The sequence below is a fragment of the Cucurbita moschata genome, unplaced genomic scaffold, assembly GCF_002738365.1.
Source record: "Cucurbita moschata cultivar Rifu unplaced genomic scaffold, Cmos_1.0 Cmo_Scf00052, whole genome shotgun sequence".
Classification (NCBI taxonomy): domain Eukaryota; kingdom Viridiplantae; phylum Streptophyta; class Magnoliopsida; order Cucurbitales; family Cucurbitaceae; genus Cucurbita; species Cucurbita moschata.
Genome location: NW_019268568.1, coordinates 1,106,632 through 1,122,946, shown reverse-complemented (window position 1 = coordinate 1,122,946; position 16,315 = coordinate 1,106,632). Strand labels below are relative to the sequence as shown.

Sequence of the window (16,315 nt, the reverse complement as noted above, 5' to 3'; positions counted from 1 at the left end):
AAATTTATTTGCCAAAGAAGAAATTTAATTTTAAAAAATAAAAAAATTACATTGTTATGAAAGGGGTATAAATTTTTTACCAAATAAGATTTTTTAGGATATTGGCACTATTTTCAAACGCAAAAGATTATATTCTCGTCCAGTAGTTAAGATATCTTGCTTTCACCGAGAAGATCTCGGTTTAATTCCAAGCAATGAAAAATTTTGTTTCATTTTGAAAAATATTTGATTTACATACGTATTGATTATCCTTAATCCATTTCTATATGTGTGAACAAGTTTAGAGGCACTTAACACAAAGAAGCATTCATTGTCACAGGATATCTCTGGCTTTCACTCAAGACACCCAAGTTCAATTCCTTCTTTCTTTTTCATTTTGAAAGATATTTGATTTACATAAATATTGATTATCCTTAATCCATTTCTTATTTTTAATATTTATTTTTAATATTTGTATAACCATCAAGAAGTTTAGAGACGCTCAAAACAAAGAAACATCCATTGTTGTCTAGCGCCCAATTGTTAGGATATTTGACTTTCACTCAAGAGATGGGTTCAATTCCAGGCAATTGAAAACATTATTTCGTTTTGAAAGATATTTGATTTACATAAATATTGATTATCCTTAATCCATCTCTTCTTTTGAATATCTGTATAATCATCGAGAAGGATAGAGGTACTTAAGGCAAAGGAATATCCATAGTTGTTCAGTAGTTAGGGTATTTGGCTTTCACCCAGGAGACTCAGGTTCAATTCCTGGCAATGGAAAACATTATTTCATTTTGAAGAAGATATTTGATTTTCATAAATATTGATTATCCCTAATCCATCTTTCTTTTGGATATTTGCCTTTCACTTAGGAGACTCGAGTTCAATTCCAGAGGCGCTCATGGCAAAGGAACACTCATTGTTCCCGGAGCCAGATTCGATTCCTTTTAACAAAAAAAAAAAGGATTTTTTTTTTAAATCTCTATTTTCATTCTTTTTCTCTGTCACTCTTATAGTTCAGAAATCAATGAAGAGAAAATAATGAAATGAAAAGAGAAAATGAGGTGAGCATGTCTGAATCAAAGCTGGTTCTATTCTATAAGCTGCACAGCTGCAATGGCTGGTATTTTCTCCCTCAACTTCTGTGTGAGAGCAACTCGAACTGTCATAACTCCAGCTGCTGGTCCACTCAGCCGCACTTTAACAACGTAATCTTTTATCTCTATCAGCTCCAGAATTCCACCCCCTGTCCCAGCCAAGTATGGCCTAATCTCTGCAAGTAACTGAAAAACATACCCGACTTTCGAACCTCTAATCTTTTTAGTCGATCATATATATATAACAATGCGTGAGATCCCACATCGATTAGAGAGAAAAACGAGTATCAACGAGAACGCTGGGCCTCAAATGGGTGGATTTGTGAAATCTCACGTCAGTTGAAGAGGAGAACGAAACATTCTTTATGAGGGTGTGGAAACTTATCCCTAGCAGACACATTTTAAAAATCTTGAGGGGAAGTCCAAAAGAGAAAACCTAAAGAAGACAATATTTATTAATGGTGGGCTTGAGCCATTACAAATGGTATCGGTGCCCTGGGTTTTGTGCTAGCAATGATGCTAAGTCCCCAAGGAGGGTGGATTGTGAAATCCCCCGTCGGTTGGAGAGGAGAACGAAACATTCTTTGTATGGAAACCTTTCTCTAATAAACGCGTTTTAAAATCTTGAGGGAAGCCTAAGAAAAAAGATCAAAGAAAACAATACCTACTAACCGTATCTAAACATATAAACCAGAACATAGCATGCTTCGTGTATCAGTTAAGTTGTTGCAAAGAAATTCTATGATCATCTATGCAAGTGTTATTAAATTCGTAACATAGCAGAGAATTGAACAGAGAATCTGACCTTTTCAACATTGTCGTGGTTGAGTTCAAGTCCTGTTTCAGTGTCTATGATCTGCTCAACTTCCAAAATTTCAGGAATTTTGTCTCTGAGTCTGGTCTCGATTCCCATTTTGAGTGTCATGGTTGAGCTTGGGCAAGAGCCACATGCTCCTTGAAGCTTCAATATCACAACAAGCCCATCTATCTCATGCAAAGCAACATTCCCTCCATCAGCCATCAGGCTTGGCCTTACTTCGTCCAACACTTTCTCCACATTTTCCTCAGTCAATGGAAGAACACAACTGGGTGACACCACGTTTCCTTACGAACACCAAAACCCATCAAATTCCAGTCAAAATTTGTTAATTAGTTTTAGTTACTAGTTTGTTCTTAATAGTTTCTTACTTACTATACTAACTGGATGACTAGAGACTATGAACTAGGATGAACAAGTTTCTCCTCAAGGCTTTTAAAACGCGTCTGCCAGGGGAGGTTTCCACACCTTTATAAAAAATGTTTCGTTCTCCTCCCCATCCGATGTGGGATCTCACTATCCACCCCCCAGGGTCTAGCGTCCTCGCTGGCACTCGTTCCCTTCTCCAATCGATGCGGGACCCTCCAATCCATCCCCTTCGGAGCCTAGTGTCCTGGCTCGCACACCACCTTGTGTCCACCCCCTTTAAGGCTCAGCCTCCTAGCTGACACATCTATTTGTAACGTCCCAAGTCCACCGCTAGCCGATATTGTCCTCTTTGGGTTTTCTCTTTCTCCTCATGGCTTTTCAAACGTGTCTGCTAGGGGAGGTTTCCACACCCTTATAAAGAATCCTTCGTTCTCCAACTCAATCGATGTGGGATCTCATAATCCACCCCCTTCGGGGTCCAGCGTTCTCGCTAGCACTTGTTCCCTTCTTCAATTGATATGGGACTCCCCAATCCACCTTCCTTCGAAGCCTAGCGTCATTGCTGGCACACCTCCTCGCTAACAAATCACCCGGTGTCTGGCTCTGATACCATTTGTAACGACTCAAGCCCAATGCTAGTAAATATTGTCCTCTTTGCTCTTTTGGGTTTCTCTAGCTTTCAAAATGCGCTAGGGGAGGTTTTCACACCCTTATAAAGAATTTTTCATTCTACTCTCCAACCGATGTGGGATCTCACTGATACACGATAAGCTCATTCAGAATGTTACAGACCTAATGGTTTCAGTTATAAGCATTCAGTAGAGAAAAGAAGCAGGAAATTGGAATTTGGAAGAGAAATGGCATCTAACGCTGTCACATGATCTTGAATCTATCATCCCATCACTCCAAGAATAGCCAAATTTTCATATTCGTTATGGATCATCGTAAAAGCAAAATCCAGAAATGCTACCTAAATGACGCCTCCGAGTACAACTTGAGTTGAATCCAAGAAAGCGCCGGCTACAAAATTGACCTCTAAAGAACGAACTCTGATTCAAACAATACCGCCCAATCAGTTGCCTAATAAAAACTTGCACAAACAAAACAAGGGAATTGCAGAAGATCAAAAACAGAATCAAGAAACCAACCTTGAAGAATGACAAATGGGAAGCCGAAGTTCGCTCAGACGGTGACCGATACAGAGTTGCAGTGGTTGGAGTTGGTTTAAGAGCTTGAGCTCGAGTTGAGAAAGCGGCTACCATTGGAATGCGAGCTATGAAGACTCATAAACAGTGGGATGCGGTGCTGAGTTAGGGCAATGTGTTTGGGTTATGAATTTTGCAGAAGGGAAACACAGTGATTGGGTGATAAAGATGAAGATCGTCATTGGTGTGGCCAAATTTTGTGGCTGGAAATTGGGAAGGAGAAAAGGGAGAATGTGGATAAAGGGAGCCACACGTTCGATTTAAACTTATATGTTATTTAAACCTTTCTTTCTCTGCTCACACTATATAACACTCTTTTCTTCCTTTTTTTTTAAATTTATTTATTTTCAAATGTATTTGTTCGATCACGCTTTATTTTGGACTTGAGATTCGAGCATAAATCAACATTATTTGCAAAGTCTAAATTTTTCTCGAGACTGACTTATTCGCCTCACGACCAGCCTTAAGGAGAATTAAGCCCCATATATATTTTTCACCCGACTTTGTGGTTTTATTGGACTTTAAGCGAGATTTGTATTCGCCAATCAAACACAAGCGGAATCCAAGCTTGTTCAACCACACGCCACCTGCGCGTGCATGATTGCGAGGTTTGTCTTCGCCAATCAAACACAAGCGGAATCCAAGATTGTTCAACCACACACGCCACCTGTGCGTGCATATTCAATCGTTTGCGACACATCCAACTTGCCTCTACACTAAGCAAGTCATTCGGCTCAACTTTGCCTCTGCTCAGGCCAAGGTCTCTCAATGCAACGTCGCATCTCATCTTGTCATCTTATTTCCCGTAATATAGTCCATATATCTTGATGCCACCCCGAGTCTCGGGATGTCGTCAGCCATCACAATTTGTTCGGTCATGCCATCAAGAACGAGCCTGCGTGTCGCTCATCTCATCGGAACTTCCCGAACATCCATCCATCCGGGTTCTATCGAGGCATTGGCCTTCCTATGCCTATGTCGTGTCATTTACAGATACCGTGCCGGTATTGCACCCCAGCCCGCGTGTTGGAGGTTGCTATATACACCCGCTTAGAACAAAGTTGCACAATCGTTATACTGTTGCCGCAAGAATATGATTGTGGCAAGTGGTATTTTTGTGACATGATATTGTTTAATTTATATCTAATTATTCATGTCTTCCGTGGAACAAAAATATATAATTTTTACTTCACTATGATAGTGTTCTAATTATATATCATGAATCTATGAGACATTATTCAATCTCAAATACCACTTGATTTTGAACATTGTCTAGGTTTAAGTCTCAAAACCCTAAATTTGCCGAGCTCAAATATTAAGGATCAAAATTGTATTTTTCCAAAGAATAATTAGATTACACTCCAATCAATATGAACCGCAATCGTTTCAAAGAACCAATCGAACCAATCCTACTATTAAAGTTTAGAAATAATTAAAGTCTTATAATCTTAGAAGTTCCAATTTAGTTCATATAATCCAAGTTAAACATTAATTTTCCACAAATCTAAACTTTGGATTTCTTAGCGCAAGTATTGAATCATCACTCTGTTAATCCGAGCAATATAGCACCAACTATTAACTATCATTTCGAAGGTGGATGGTTCAATTAACTATGATTTCAAAGGTGGATGGTTCAATCTATGATCCTACAATTGTTAAACTCAAAACAAAATCCATCGAGTAATTTAGTCCAATAATCATAAACTCCCCTAAAGTGGCAAAGTTCAAAAAGGAACTCCCTATAAAATGGGTCCTTTTTTCTTTACTTAAAATCATCTGAATGTAGAGAACAAAACTAGTAAAACACAGAAGTTATCACTGAACAACCAGACCATCAAAATAAAGTGTTCATCAGATAAACACTGAATTGGTGACAAAATGGAAACTGTAAATAACCATTTGCCGGAAAATATACTAAGTTTCAGACACTCAACTCATGAAGCCATAGCCATCCACAAAGGACCACTTACTGTTCATTTTACTCTCTTCTCCAAAATCTATCTTCCAATCCAAAATATGGAAAATAAACAAGAAAAAGAGAGGGCAGATTGTCTTGCCTAGATCCACTGGTTATTTAAAACAATTACCTGCAACTGAGAAGAATAAAAGCCATTAATATCGTTAAACAGAAAACTTGCTATTCAAAATAATGAATACAAAAGCACAGAGAAGTCGGGATAGATCTTCAGTGCATAAAATGAGTATCAACAGATTATGATTAGGTCATTGTGGATGAAAAGTATTGTTATGAGGACCAAGTACGATGAAGGATTACTATTTATTTGATTGCAACCAAATCTTTTATAATTTTATTTTGAGTTGCCAACTTCTCTTTTTTTCTTCATTTTGGATCGGAAAATAGAAGAGTTGCGTGAATAAAAAATACAAGGGAGGTTCATGGCCAAGAGTAAAGATGCCCAAGTAACAATTATTTTGGAATGTACTCGATGGGTTCGAAATGGTGTTAATAAGAAATCTGTGAGGATTTCCAGATATATTACTCAAAAAAATCAATACAATACGTCTCGTTGATTGGAATTGAGAAAATTCTGTCCCAGTTGTAATCTTTAGCAGCCATGATAAAGCCAAGAAAAGTAAAATATCTATTGCGAACAAGAAACTCGTACCTGATACATGTGAACTGAACAGAATGATGAACTTTTTAGATGCCGTGGAGGACTTTCTGAGGATCAAGTTGGCCACTACAGTAACTTGAAGGAACAGCAGAAAGCTCCAGTCTTCCTCTCCATTCCTCGCCAGGTTTCAGAGCGATTGGCTTTTCGATAACTGCAGCCTCCACACACAGCATGTACTTGTACTCTTCATCTCCAAAATCAGATATTGCCTTTGCTTTCTTATCCCAAGGATTCCAGACCACTGAGCCAATAAAATAAAATTGTATTGAGATTCAAATAAGGAACATTTGGGGGACGCGAAAGCAGAATAAAAGCCATTAATTCACATTGATCATGTGGGTCTTATCCTTGGTTATTATACTCATATTAATTAGTAAGTTTAATAATATTGAGCCCCTAAGAAACCATTAGGGTAAGGAGACTTGGTCCCTCGAAGGCAGCGGAGCCTTCTCTGTTGGATCCTTAGTGCCAACCTTTTTTGAGTAGCAACCCATACCAACATTTCACGAACCTTATTAGGAAAGCCAAATTCCCCAAAATGTTGGACAGAATTTTTCCTACAAAGTTCTTTAGAAGGTACCTAGTGCTATGCTATGCCCCTGCTGGTGTTTATGAGAAAAAATGATATGGAGGATCAAGATCACTTTCTCTTCACTTGCCTGTTTGCTGCACAGCTTGCTGGGGTCACTTGCTCAAATTCTCAACATCGAATGGTGCTTTCCTAAGAATAGTTCAGCATCAGCAACTCTTTTCCATTACCTTCTTTAATGGTAGTGCTAGACTTATTTGGTCCTATGCTGTGGGGCCTCTTCTACGGAGGCTTTGGTATGGAAGGGACAAATGGGTGCTTCATCTGATGACGATGAATCTTATCGGGACTTTTCCAGATCTAGTCAAACTCTTTGCTTTTACTCAGTGCTCTGCTTCTCAAGTTTTGTAATTTTGATTTGTGGCACATTTATACCAGTTGAGAATCTTTCTTGTAATTCCTGTCCCATTCACTTGTTGTAGGATTTCCTTCAGGTGGTATTTTATGGAAAAGGTTTTGGTGAAAACTAGAGATGCAGAGCTTCAATTGTCCAGATATCTTTTTTTTTTCCCCCCAAGAAACAGAACCAAAAAAAAAAAAAAACAGAGTAAAATATTCAAAAGAGACTGAAGCATCCAAGGAAAATGAAGGTTACAAAAGTACCATTCCAATAAGCACAAATAAGACACTATTAAAAAGAAAGGACTTCTGTCTTTGGCTAAAGGGGACATATGGTTTCTCTCGATCTATGTGCACTGATGAGATTAAGGCAAAAAAAAAGTCTTTTCTTGAAAAGAGAGTAAATATTTGCTGAGTTCTGAGTTCAAAGAAAAGCACCAGCCGAAGGGAGAGAAAAGCATGTTCCAAAACGAGGTTGCCTTGTTACTGTGATTGATGTATGTGATTTTGAGATTCAGCTACACTTGGAGAAAGAGTTGTGAATTGAAGGGTTCCTAGGATCTTATCTGAAGCAGATGATTTGTTCTTAAAATAAGCTCCCCAGATGAAAATTTTAACTTTTCTAGGATATTTATCCTCCCAAGTTAAAAAACAAAGATTTTGATCCAGAACCCTTTTGTGAGAGTAAAGATCCTGAATGAGGGAACTACAACTAAAAGAACTCGAAGCCTCAAGGACGACCCTCGTTCCTTGAAATTAAACAGGAAAATAAAAAGAAAAACACTTCTTACCAGCATCTGGAAGTCCTTCTTTTCGAACTACAAAAGTCCTTTTCTTCTCATGATCCAGAATTGCAATCTTAGATGGAGAGCTAAGAAATATCTTGTCCACCTATTCAACCCAAACACAAAAGAGAATGTCTTGAGTACAATGTAATGACTAAAAGAACGAGAAGAAATAGAATACCTGAACTCACTTCTGATTCAAAAGTTAAAGCATCCCCCTGTTCAGTAAAACGCGCTCTACTCTGCAAGTTGTCAAGATAGTCCAAGGTCTCCAAACCTTCCACCCGAACTTCACTGGCCATAGGCAACTATCTCTTTTTAGATACAAGATAAACAAGCCTTGAATTACCCTTAACAATTTTTCAAATTTTGTGCCAATAAGCGAAAATGAACTGCAAAAATGGATGGTTTACCGTAAAGAAACAGAGGAAAAAAACTTTTTCTTTCCGTATGAGATTTGTAAGATGGTCAGAATTCAATTTATTTGAAAATGTTGTTTCTCCTAATTAGCTAATTCTTTACATGGAAACCTCCACTGGAATGTATTAACAGAAGAGGAAGATACACACAAATCAGAAACCATAATTAATCACAAAAAACCAATGTCAATCAGGCACTCAGCTCCAAAAGAAAACACCACAACCATCTAGACAAAGTAGTTCCCAATTATATATACTCGTAACTGAGCTAATTGACCAAAAGCCTATTACCTTTCTTCTGCCCTTCTTAGAAATTAGACAAATATAAGTTAAATTCATGATGCAATTATACCTCTCTCCTCTCATAGAACTCACTAAAGACCTTCCAAAAAACACCCTTCAAGCTCTCTCAATTATCTTGAAAGAAAGCCATCATGAAGTCATTCGAGCTTGTCACCTTGTCCCTCTCAAAACCAAAGACTACCTTACAAATTTCTTCCAAAGAGACAGGAGCCTTCAATTCTTTCCTAACTTATCAGAAATAGGGATCCAGATGAAGCCCTCAGGAAAACGAGGGCTGAGAAAATAGACAATCCCATTCTTCACCGCACTGTTCCTCTAATGAATTTCACCATTCTCACCAACTAAAGAATCAATGAGATTCTTATTCTTATTCCTCCTCTCCTTTGCTAATTTATTATGGAAAAAAGACATATCGGAGACCCCCTCTTTGGCCCACTTCACCTTAGATTTAACTCTCATAAAGCCTCCTTCCTATCAAGATCTTCAAATTTTCCCTTCAACAAAATTTTCTCCTCTCGCAAGATATCAATGTTAATTTATCTTTAAAAAATCAAGTGGTACACAACTAACACATTACTCACAGTACAAATTTAACTTTTTTTCCTTTGGATAAGTAACTAAACTTTCATTGAGAAAAAATAAGAACACACAGAAAGGTTTCACCATACAAGCCCATAGAGAAAACTAGAATCTAAAAGATGACTGAACCTTGCACTGAGATCTCTTGAAGCAAAGGAGAGGACAAGGGATGAGATAGAACGGCACCTACCGACTGACTCCTCATCAAGGATAAATGGAATAAATGAGGAAACAAAGAGCAGAGGGTTCTATCTTTCAACCACTTACCCTCCCAAAAAAAGTGTCCCTCCCATCCCCAACTGACTGTCAAGGAAAAGGAATGAAAACTAGAAGCTCCTCAATGATGCGTTCCAAAGGATTTTGTAAGTGCTTCTAACCCAATAGAGATCCTTTCAGACGGATATGGCCCAAAATTTGATCACAATAACCTTATGCAATAAGGTACTGCACTCGAGATAAAAATGCAAAAACTATTTAGCTAAAAGGGGCTTGCTCAACCGTTTCAATTTGAAAATGCTGGAAAATCAGGACCTCATATTAGTAGTCACGTTTAAATTACAGAAAATGTAGACTCATTACTTCCTTGATATTACACCAATACTCAGTGGTAAATCTAATTCTGTCAGCTTATTTCAATTTGTTTGATAAAGAAGGAAAGAGATAGCACAGCTGTAGTGAAGGATTTTTTTTTTTAATTGTAGCTTTGAGAAAAAAATGCCTCAGAGATGCTTTTCCTCACTACGGTGCAAATGGAAACTGAAAAGCACTAGAGAAGCAACCAAAGGAAGATTCCTAAAAAGTACTGACGAAACAATCTTCAATATATTGAGTCAACATCTTTCTCAGCTACACACAATCAAGTTTATTGCTAAGGTACGTGTCCAATTTCACAACGTCATGTTATTCTCTTTTTCCTTTTCCTTTTTTTTTTTTTTTTTTACTCTCTCTCTTCTTGTAAGAAGTGGAGGAAGATGAAACCTCCAAACTAGCCAACATAGCTACAAAAACCCTCCAATTGACTAGTATATGAAAAGAAGAATAACTACGCAAAGACTTTGAAAGCGTAAACCATCTACTCATCCAAAACATAGCTTTGTAAAAAGACTTGTTCCTAGCAAAGGAATCCTCAAAATGGTTTCCAATTTCTCTCTAACCAAATATTGCTCACACACCGAAAACCCAAGAGTTCCCAAGAATACCAGAGAAATGTTTTCCATGTGCATGGAAAACAAAATGACGATCCATCAACATGTCCCTGCTTCAATTTCAAAAGCAATCAAACTATAGTACAACAAAAATTGCATAATTGTGATGATAAAACCCACACTGATGGCTGGGGAAGAGAATTAAGCTTCAACTTGCTTGAAAAATGAGGTGAAAGTAAACATTTTCAAAATTGATGGTAGAAACCAGTTCTAAGCTCTGTCTAGTATGTCTTATACCATAACTCTACCTCCTTTTGACTGTTTTAGATAAGAGCTGAGAACCTCATCAACAATTTGTAAATATTTGAAAAACACAGACAAGTATTAGGTGAAGTTGCTGGTACCTTATGTCTGATACTGAGAAGTAAGTGTGATAAGCAAATGTGAACGAGAAAGGCTTTCCATCTGCATTGGTATTCCTAACACGTGATGTCAATGATAGCTCTCCAGAAGGTCCTAGAGATACCCTCAGACGGTACTCATAACTACAATTTAGTAAAAGAACGATATTATTGACTGAATGGAAATTTTTGTAGTGATAGGAATGACAACGCTGCATGAACCCTATATGGAATTTTCAGAATAATTCGCAAGTAAACATGTAACATTTTACCTATGAGGCCAAACCCTTGCATCCTCTTCAGAGGGCTTTAGGATTAGATCAACAAAAGTCTTACTGGAGGTATTCGTTTGAAGAGGAGGTGGATTATTATCAATGCTCCAAAGTCTTATTCTAGCAAATCCATGTGCCTCAAGAGGACCAAGATTTGAAAACTGCACGAATGCATAATTATTATGCAACAGAATAAGATCAAACATAAGGTCCATTCCGTGCATTAACTTGCAAAGAAGCACATACTTGAGGAAAACATATCGGAATCCCTCCACGAATCGGTTTTAGAGGCTTGAAAATGGCCTGCACAGCAACAAAAAATTTATTAATCATTCTGATAAAGTAACCTAAAATTACAAGAAACTCAAAGTTCAAGGATAAATTAATGACAGCAACAACCTTACGCTCTTGCGGTTACCAAGGATAAAAATATCAGTGTCAAAGAAACAATCACGTTTCAGTTAACAGAAAATCTCAAATTCATTCTTAACCGGATTTATGAATTTAGAAGACTAAATTGTACATCATAAGAAATAAGAGTACAAATACATGGAAATGGTATCAAGTATATAAGATTTAACAAGAAAATAATAGCGTAGGCCAATGTTAATTATGATCTTAAGAATGTTAGAATGGAAAAAGTATATCAATAATTGAACGTTCTCTCAATCCTTCTAAATTTTTTTTATAAGAAGCATAACAATGTCAAGGACAACCTAAACGAGTCAGAAACTAATGGTTGGGGTAGAGATGACCACCACCAAGTAACACCTCCGATCAAGGTTAATCAAAATTACATAGTGATTACAAAAGTTTAGTCCTTTTGGAAATATTACATTACACCATAAACAGGGGCAGGGGAAAATGGGGATTGAACTCCTCACCAGGAGGAAGGAGACATTGCCACCAAACCAACGAGTTACCCAAGAAAGCTCAATTAAAAATAATTTATTATGAAGGGCACTCAATCCTAAAAATCCTCCAAAGAGTTGGGACTCCACACTCGAACATCCCTTCTCCCAAGCCTAAAAAAGACCTCCATAAGCAAGGCAGAGAGACAACATTTATTGTGTCATTATCAGTCCAAGAGCAACAAAACCCAAACAAAAAGCAAACTGATCTTCCCAACCAGACCAAAAAATCAGACATCACATGATTTTTAAAGAAGACAAATGATAGAGACAAGGGAATGCAAAGCAAAGGGATCTATCTCCCGCCTACTGATCTTCCCAATAATACGTTTCCTACCCCTGACCCGTCACACAATGAACCAAGTGAGAGAAAGAAGGGAGCTCAAAATAGATATCATCCACAAATTATGGTAAGTGCCTTTAACCCTACCCAATAGCCACTCAAAAGGATGAAGACCATACTTGCTTTCAATAACCCTGTGACAGAGAGAGTTGGGTTCAAGGGTGAAATGCCAAAGCCATTTGGCTAATAAACCAGCCTCTCAATACCTCCGACCAAACCAAGTACGACAAGTTTCCTCATTCCATCCCTTCCCAAAGAAAATTGGGTATAAGCTTCTCAATGTTCTTACAAACTGCACATGAAGCTCTAAAGAAGGAGAAATAATAAACAGGATACCACTCAAGACAAAGCAAATCAAAGTTAGTCTACCAGCTTTAGAAACTTTTCTTTCAAGAGGCTAATGTTTTCCTAACTTTGCCCACCACCAGATTCTAAAAGGAGATGGATTTGGGATTACTTCCAAAAGGGAGACCCATCATTTTTGCCCCAACTTTTGAGCTTCTCCGCATCGCAATGAGTACAATAATCTGACATTTACTCGTGCTAATCCTAGGCCCAAAAAAATCTTCTAAAAACACCAAGAAATTATTCATGATTAAGAACGCAACCTCATTTCTAGAACCCAAAAAAAAAAAAAAAAAGTATCGTCTGGAACTTGAAGATAAGACCAACTCAAGAACTGTTTCATTATTTCTACTATTCTAACCAAGGTTAGAATAGTCGAAAGTAAGAGAGTGTATCAAAGAAATTAGAATGATTCAATTGGTTAAAAATATGTAAAATGAAAATTCAATAGCACCTTGTTACTAACAAAAAGCATCTCTTCCCCATGATCATTCTTCCAAGATGTCACGTGGGCCCCATATAAATATACCTGGAAAGAACAAACATTAATCAGTTGCCACATAAAGAAACAAAACCTGTCTGCTCAAATATGAACACTACAGAAAAATGAAATCCAGGAGTTGAGTAGAATGACAAGCATGAACTCATCGAGTAATAAATAACATAGGTTTTAGAATCAAGAGAAGATAATAGTCCTGTCACAGGGTTGTTTTCCCTACAGCCACCGTCCCCCTTCTGAAGGTAGAAATTTTGTCCAGCTATAGTTCCTTCCAAGAATTCATTACAGTAACTAAAATCTTTGATGCACGTGAAAATAAGAGATCAGAAATGTCATGCACACATACACAGCCCGAAAATGGCCGAGCCCAAGATCCTAAAGACGTGCACGAATATAAATACAAGAACAGATGAACCAAATTTTAACCCGAGAGAACATACAATTCAATCCAGAAATCCAATAGAATCAAAGCAACAAAGAAAGAAACGCAAGCCACAGAAATTAAGATCCCAACTCCACTCCCCCGATTAAAATCGGAAGAAGGCGAACGCGAACACCTTAGTTGAAAATCAGATCAATTCCACATCTCAAAAGAGCTCACAAAAACAAATTCACAAATAAATCAAGCAAAACATTCAAATAACAAAGCCTAGAAAATTCCAGCAATGATCTCATTTCTGAATTACTCAAATCCCCCACAATACCTCAGCAGAACTACCACGAGGATCGCGAAGGACGACTTTATCAAGGCCATTGATGCCCTTAACGACGTCCACAGAGCCCGAAGAAGCTCCAGAAGATGCCACAACCTTTTCGCCGCTCATTTAGAAGCCCCTTTATGATTTCGTTGTTGGAAATCTTCGCCGTCGGTGGTGTAGTGTTCGTCCTTGTTCCTGATTCAGATCGGGAATGTTAGCGCTGTTAATCCATAGCCGTGTACTCGAACTTTGGTTTATATTGTTGTTGGCATTTTGATCAGAAAGTGGAAAGCAGAACAGTCACCATCAAGTCACTGCAAATCTCGGAATCTCGTGAAACTCCTTTCTCTGCATTTCCTTTTGTCTTTTGTCTTCACATTAAACTCCGTAAATTTTTTTAAAATTAATAATACTAATATTAAATACTATTAAGGTTTTAATTCTACTTTTATTAATATATATATATATATAATCAAAATTAATAAAACGTTACTTTTCCCTTTGCAAAATTTTAAATGTTTATATTTATAGATATAAATATAACTCAATAGTTCAATTATCTTATTTTGCCCCGTTATTTTATTTTTAATTGATTTTTAAAAATTGATTTTTATTTTCTCCTTCCCATTATTTAGAATTTACTGATCTGGTTGCTGCTAATATTAAGTTACTTAATTGTGTTTATTTATTTCCTTTTACTTGACATGTTATACGTTATAAGTAATTGCATTTCTCATTTTCGTCTTTGTCTTCAATCCCGACCCGACCCCGACTCCACCCATCCCACTCCATCCCACTACATATTTATATGTAAATATATTTATATCAATATTTATATATACAATCTAAATATATAATAACTTATTATATATATGCAATTAGAATAGTTTTTAAAATAAATATTTAAAAAGTATACAACATATGGAAAAATAAAATCTTCGTCCTAGACTCAATTTAAAAGTTTTCCATCGAACCAAGAATCCCTTCTTGTGATGTTCCACATTGGTTGGGGAGGAACCTTTATAAGGTCGTGGAAACCATCCCTAGCAGACGCGTTTTAAAACTTGAGCAGAACCCCAGAAATGAGAGTTTAAAGAGGACAATATCTGCTCTTAGCAGAGGGAAAGCCTAAAGAGGACAATAGACAATATAGCCTAAAGAGGACAATAGACAATATCTGCTGTTAGCAGAGGGAAAGCGGACAATATCTGCTGTTAGCAGAGGGAAAGCCTAAAGAGGACAATATCTGTTGAAATATATGTTAAGAAAGCTGACAATATAGAGCGAAAGCGTAAGAGGACAATATCTGTTAGCCGAGGGAAAGTCTAAGAGGACAATATAGAGGGAAAGTCTAAGAGGACAATATCTGTTAGTATGGGTTGTTACACTACTTGATCTCTACAAAAATTAATAAAAACGAGACGGATATGGAAAAGACTTCTCTATCCCTCGTCATTACATGTAAATAATGCAGCACATCCTTATAGGTGATTTATGCTAATTTTTGCTTAATTAAAAGCGTGAGAAGGGGAAAATGAAATTGAACTAGACGAAGTTGGGATCTTCCATTTATAGAAGACGACGAAATTAGGTTCCAGAAGTTTCCATTTTCTTTGGCAATAAAAAAAGAAAACGCGAGGAATTTGTCTTCAATTCAAACTCCTTCCAGATCTCATCTTTGATCAACAACGATTTAGCTGTTTAATTTGATCTCACGCCACAGGTAATTCAAATTCATTCCGGAGATTTCTTCTGACCTTAATTCTTCCTTTATTCCGTAGGCTCAAGATCATCATTTTGCTCGAATTTAACTTCACAATCCAAGGAGTTCGAACGATTTCTTGAATTCGATGCAGGAGCAACGTCTTCCCTACGGCTGCGCCTTCAGATAAGTTTAATTTCCATGGCGCCTAGTGGAATGTTCTATGTTTTTTAGTTTAGAATTTCATTGAAGGTCTGGTTTTAAATCTTGAATTGGCTTGGGGAAACTGAATGAATTGGGGTGTAGTTACAAATCTGAATCTGCTTTTAAGTTGGGATTACGTGTTCTTCATATGAGTGAATATGAATTTATTACCATTTTAAGAAAATACATCGTCTTATCTCTGGAGTAAAATTAGGTTATATTGTTGTTTGAGCAATAAAATTAAGAAAGCTTTGTTGTAGATTCAATCCTTACTCAAAATGGCACCTACAGGTCACAAGCTTGAATGCTTCACAATGTCTGAAGGTATGTGACACTCTATTCACGCACTTTAGATCGGTTTGATAACTCGTTCTTTACAACAGTTGTTGAAAGATGACAACCTTGGAATATCAAACATCCCGAACAGAAATGTCAAAATCGAAAGAGCAAGCGCAGGAAAACTTAGAGGGAAAGATATAATGAAAATCACACTTTTTATAAGTTTATTGTCATCTGAAGTATTACACTCTGCTGTACACACGGTTGTTCTTCCTCGGGAAATGCAAATAAAAGGAAAACTAAATTGCAGACCACCTAACTTCTCTCCTGAAAAAAATTGAATGAAAAAATAAAACTGAAAACTAAACATATGCTCAAAAAGGGGGGGGG

The 16,315-nt window shown here is 37.1% G+C and overlaps 2 protein-coding genes and 1 long non-coding RNA gene across 4 annotated transcripts; 1 reads left to right on the top strand and 2 right to left on the bottom strand.

Annotated features, from left to right (window-relative positions):
• Positions 1-973: 973 nt before the first annotated feature.
• LOC111436107 (nifU-like protein 3, chloroplastic) lies at positions 974-3,710 on the bottom strand. Its single transcript, XM_023073791.1, has 4 exons — positions 3,420-3,710; positions 3,242-3,320; positions 1,891-2,189; positions 974-1,271 (listed from the first exon to the last, which is right to left on the bottom strand). The coding sequence occupies exons 1-4, from the start codon at positions 3,531-3,533 to the stop codon at positions 1,080-1,082; spliced, it is 684 nt and encodes a 227-aa protein (XP_022929559.1). The 5' UTR covers positions 3,534-3,710; the 3' UTR covers positions 974-1,079.
• A 1,489-nt stretch (positions 3,711-5,199) lies between these two features.
• On the bottom strand, positions 5,200-14,111 carry LOC111436106 (putative glucose-6-phosphate 1-epimerase). 2 transcript variants are annotated; one of them, XM_023073789.1, is made up of 9 exons: positions 13,747-14,111; positions 12,998-13,072; positions 11,191-11,247; positions 10,945-11,105; positions 10,676-10,816; positions 8,017-8,119; positions 7,832-7,931; positions 6,104-6,353; positions 5,200-5,569 (listed from the first exon to the last, which is right to left on the bottom strand). In XM_023073789.1, the coding sequence occupies exons 1-8, from the start codon at positions 13,864-13,866 to the stop codon at positions 6,139-6,141; spliced, it is 972 nt and encodes a 323-aa protein (XP_022929557.1). In that variant the 5' UTR covers positions 13,867-14,111; the 3' UTR covers positions 5,200-5,569; positions 6,104-6,138. The 2 variants fall into 2 exon arrangements, with proteins under 2 accessions (XP_022929557.1, XP_022929558.1); XM_023073790.1 differs by having other exon boundaries at positions 5,200-5,563.
• Positions 14,112-15,304: 1,193 nt separating this feature from the next.
• Positions 15,305-16,262, top strand: LOC111436108. The gene is made up of 2 exons (XR_002709179.1): positions 15,305-15,970; positions 16,030-16,262. It is a non-coding gene; the product is annotated as an uncharacterized LOC111436108 (long non-coding RNA).
• Positions 16,263-16,315: the final 53 nt, after the last annotated feature.

Coding starts and splice junctions, on each gene's coding strand:
- LOC111436107 (XM_023073791.1), bottom strand. CDS start 3,533: ATGGTAGCCGCTTTCTCAACTCGAGCTCAAGCTCTTAAACCAACTCCA. Junction 3,321..3,419: donor CCCATTTGTCATTCTTCAAG/GTTGGTTTCTTG, acceptor TGTTTGAATCAG/AGTTCGTTCTTTAGAGGTCA. Junction 2,190..3,241: donor TACTCGGAGGCGTCATTTAG/GTAGCATTTCTG, acceptor GGTGTTCGTAAG/GAAACGTGGTGTCACCCAGT.
- LOC111436106 (XM_023073789.1), bottom strand. CDS start 13,866: ATGAGCGGCGAAAAGGTTGTGGCATCTTCTGGAGCTTCTTCGGGCTCT. Junction 8,120..10,675: donor TTCTCAGTATCAGACATAAG/GTACCAGCAACT, acceptor GCCTATGGCCAG/TGAAGTTCGGGTGGAAGGTT. Junction 7,932..8,016: donor CTTTAACTTTTGAATCAGAA/GTGAGTTCAGGT, acceptor TGGGTTGAATAG/GTGGACAAGATATTTCTTAG.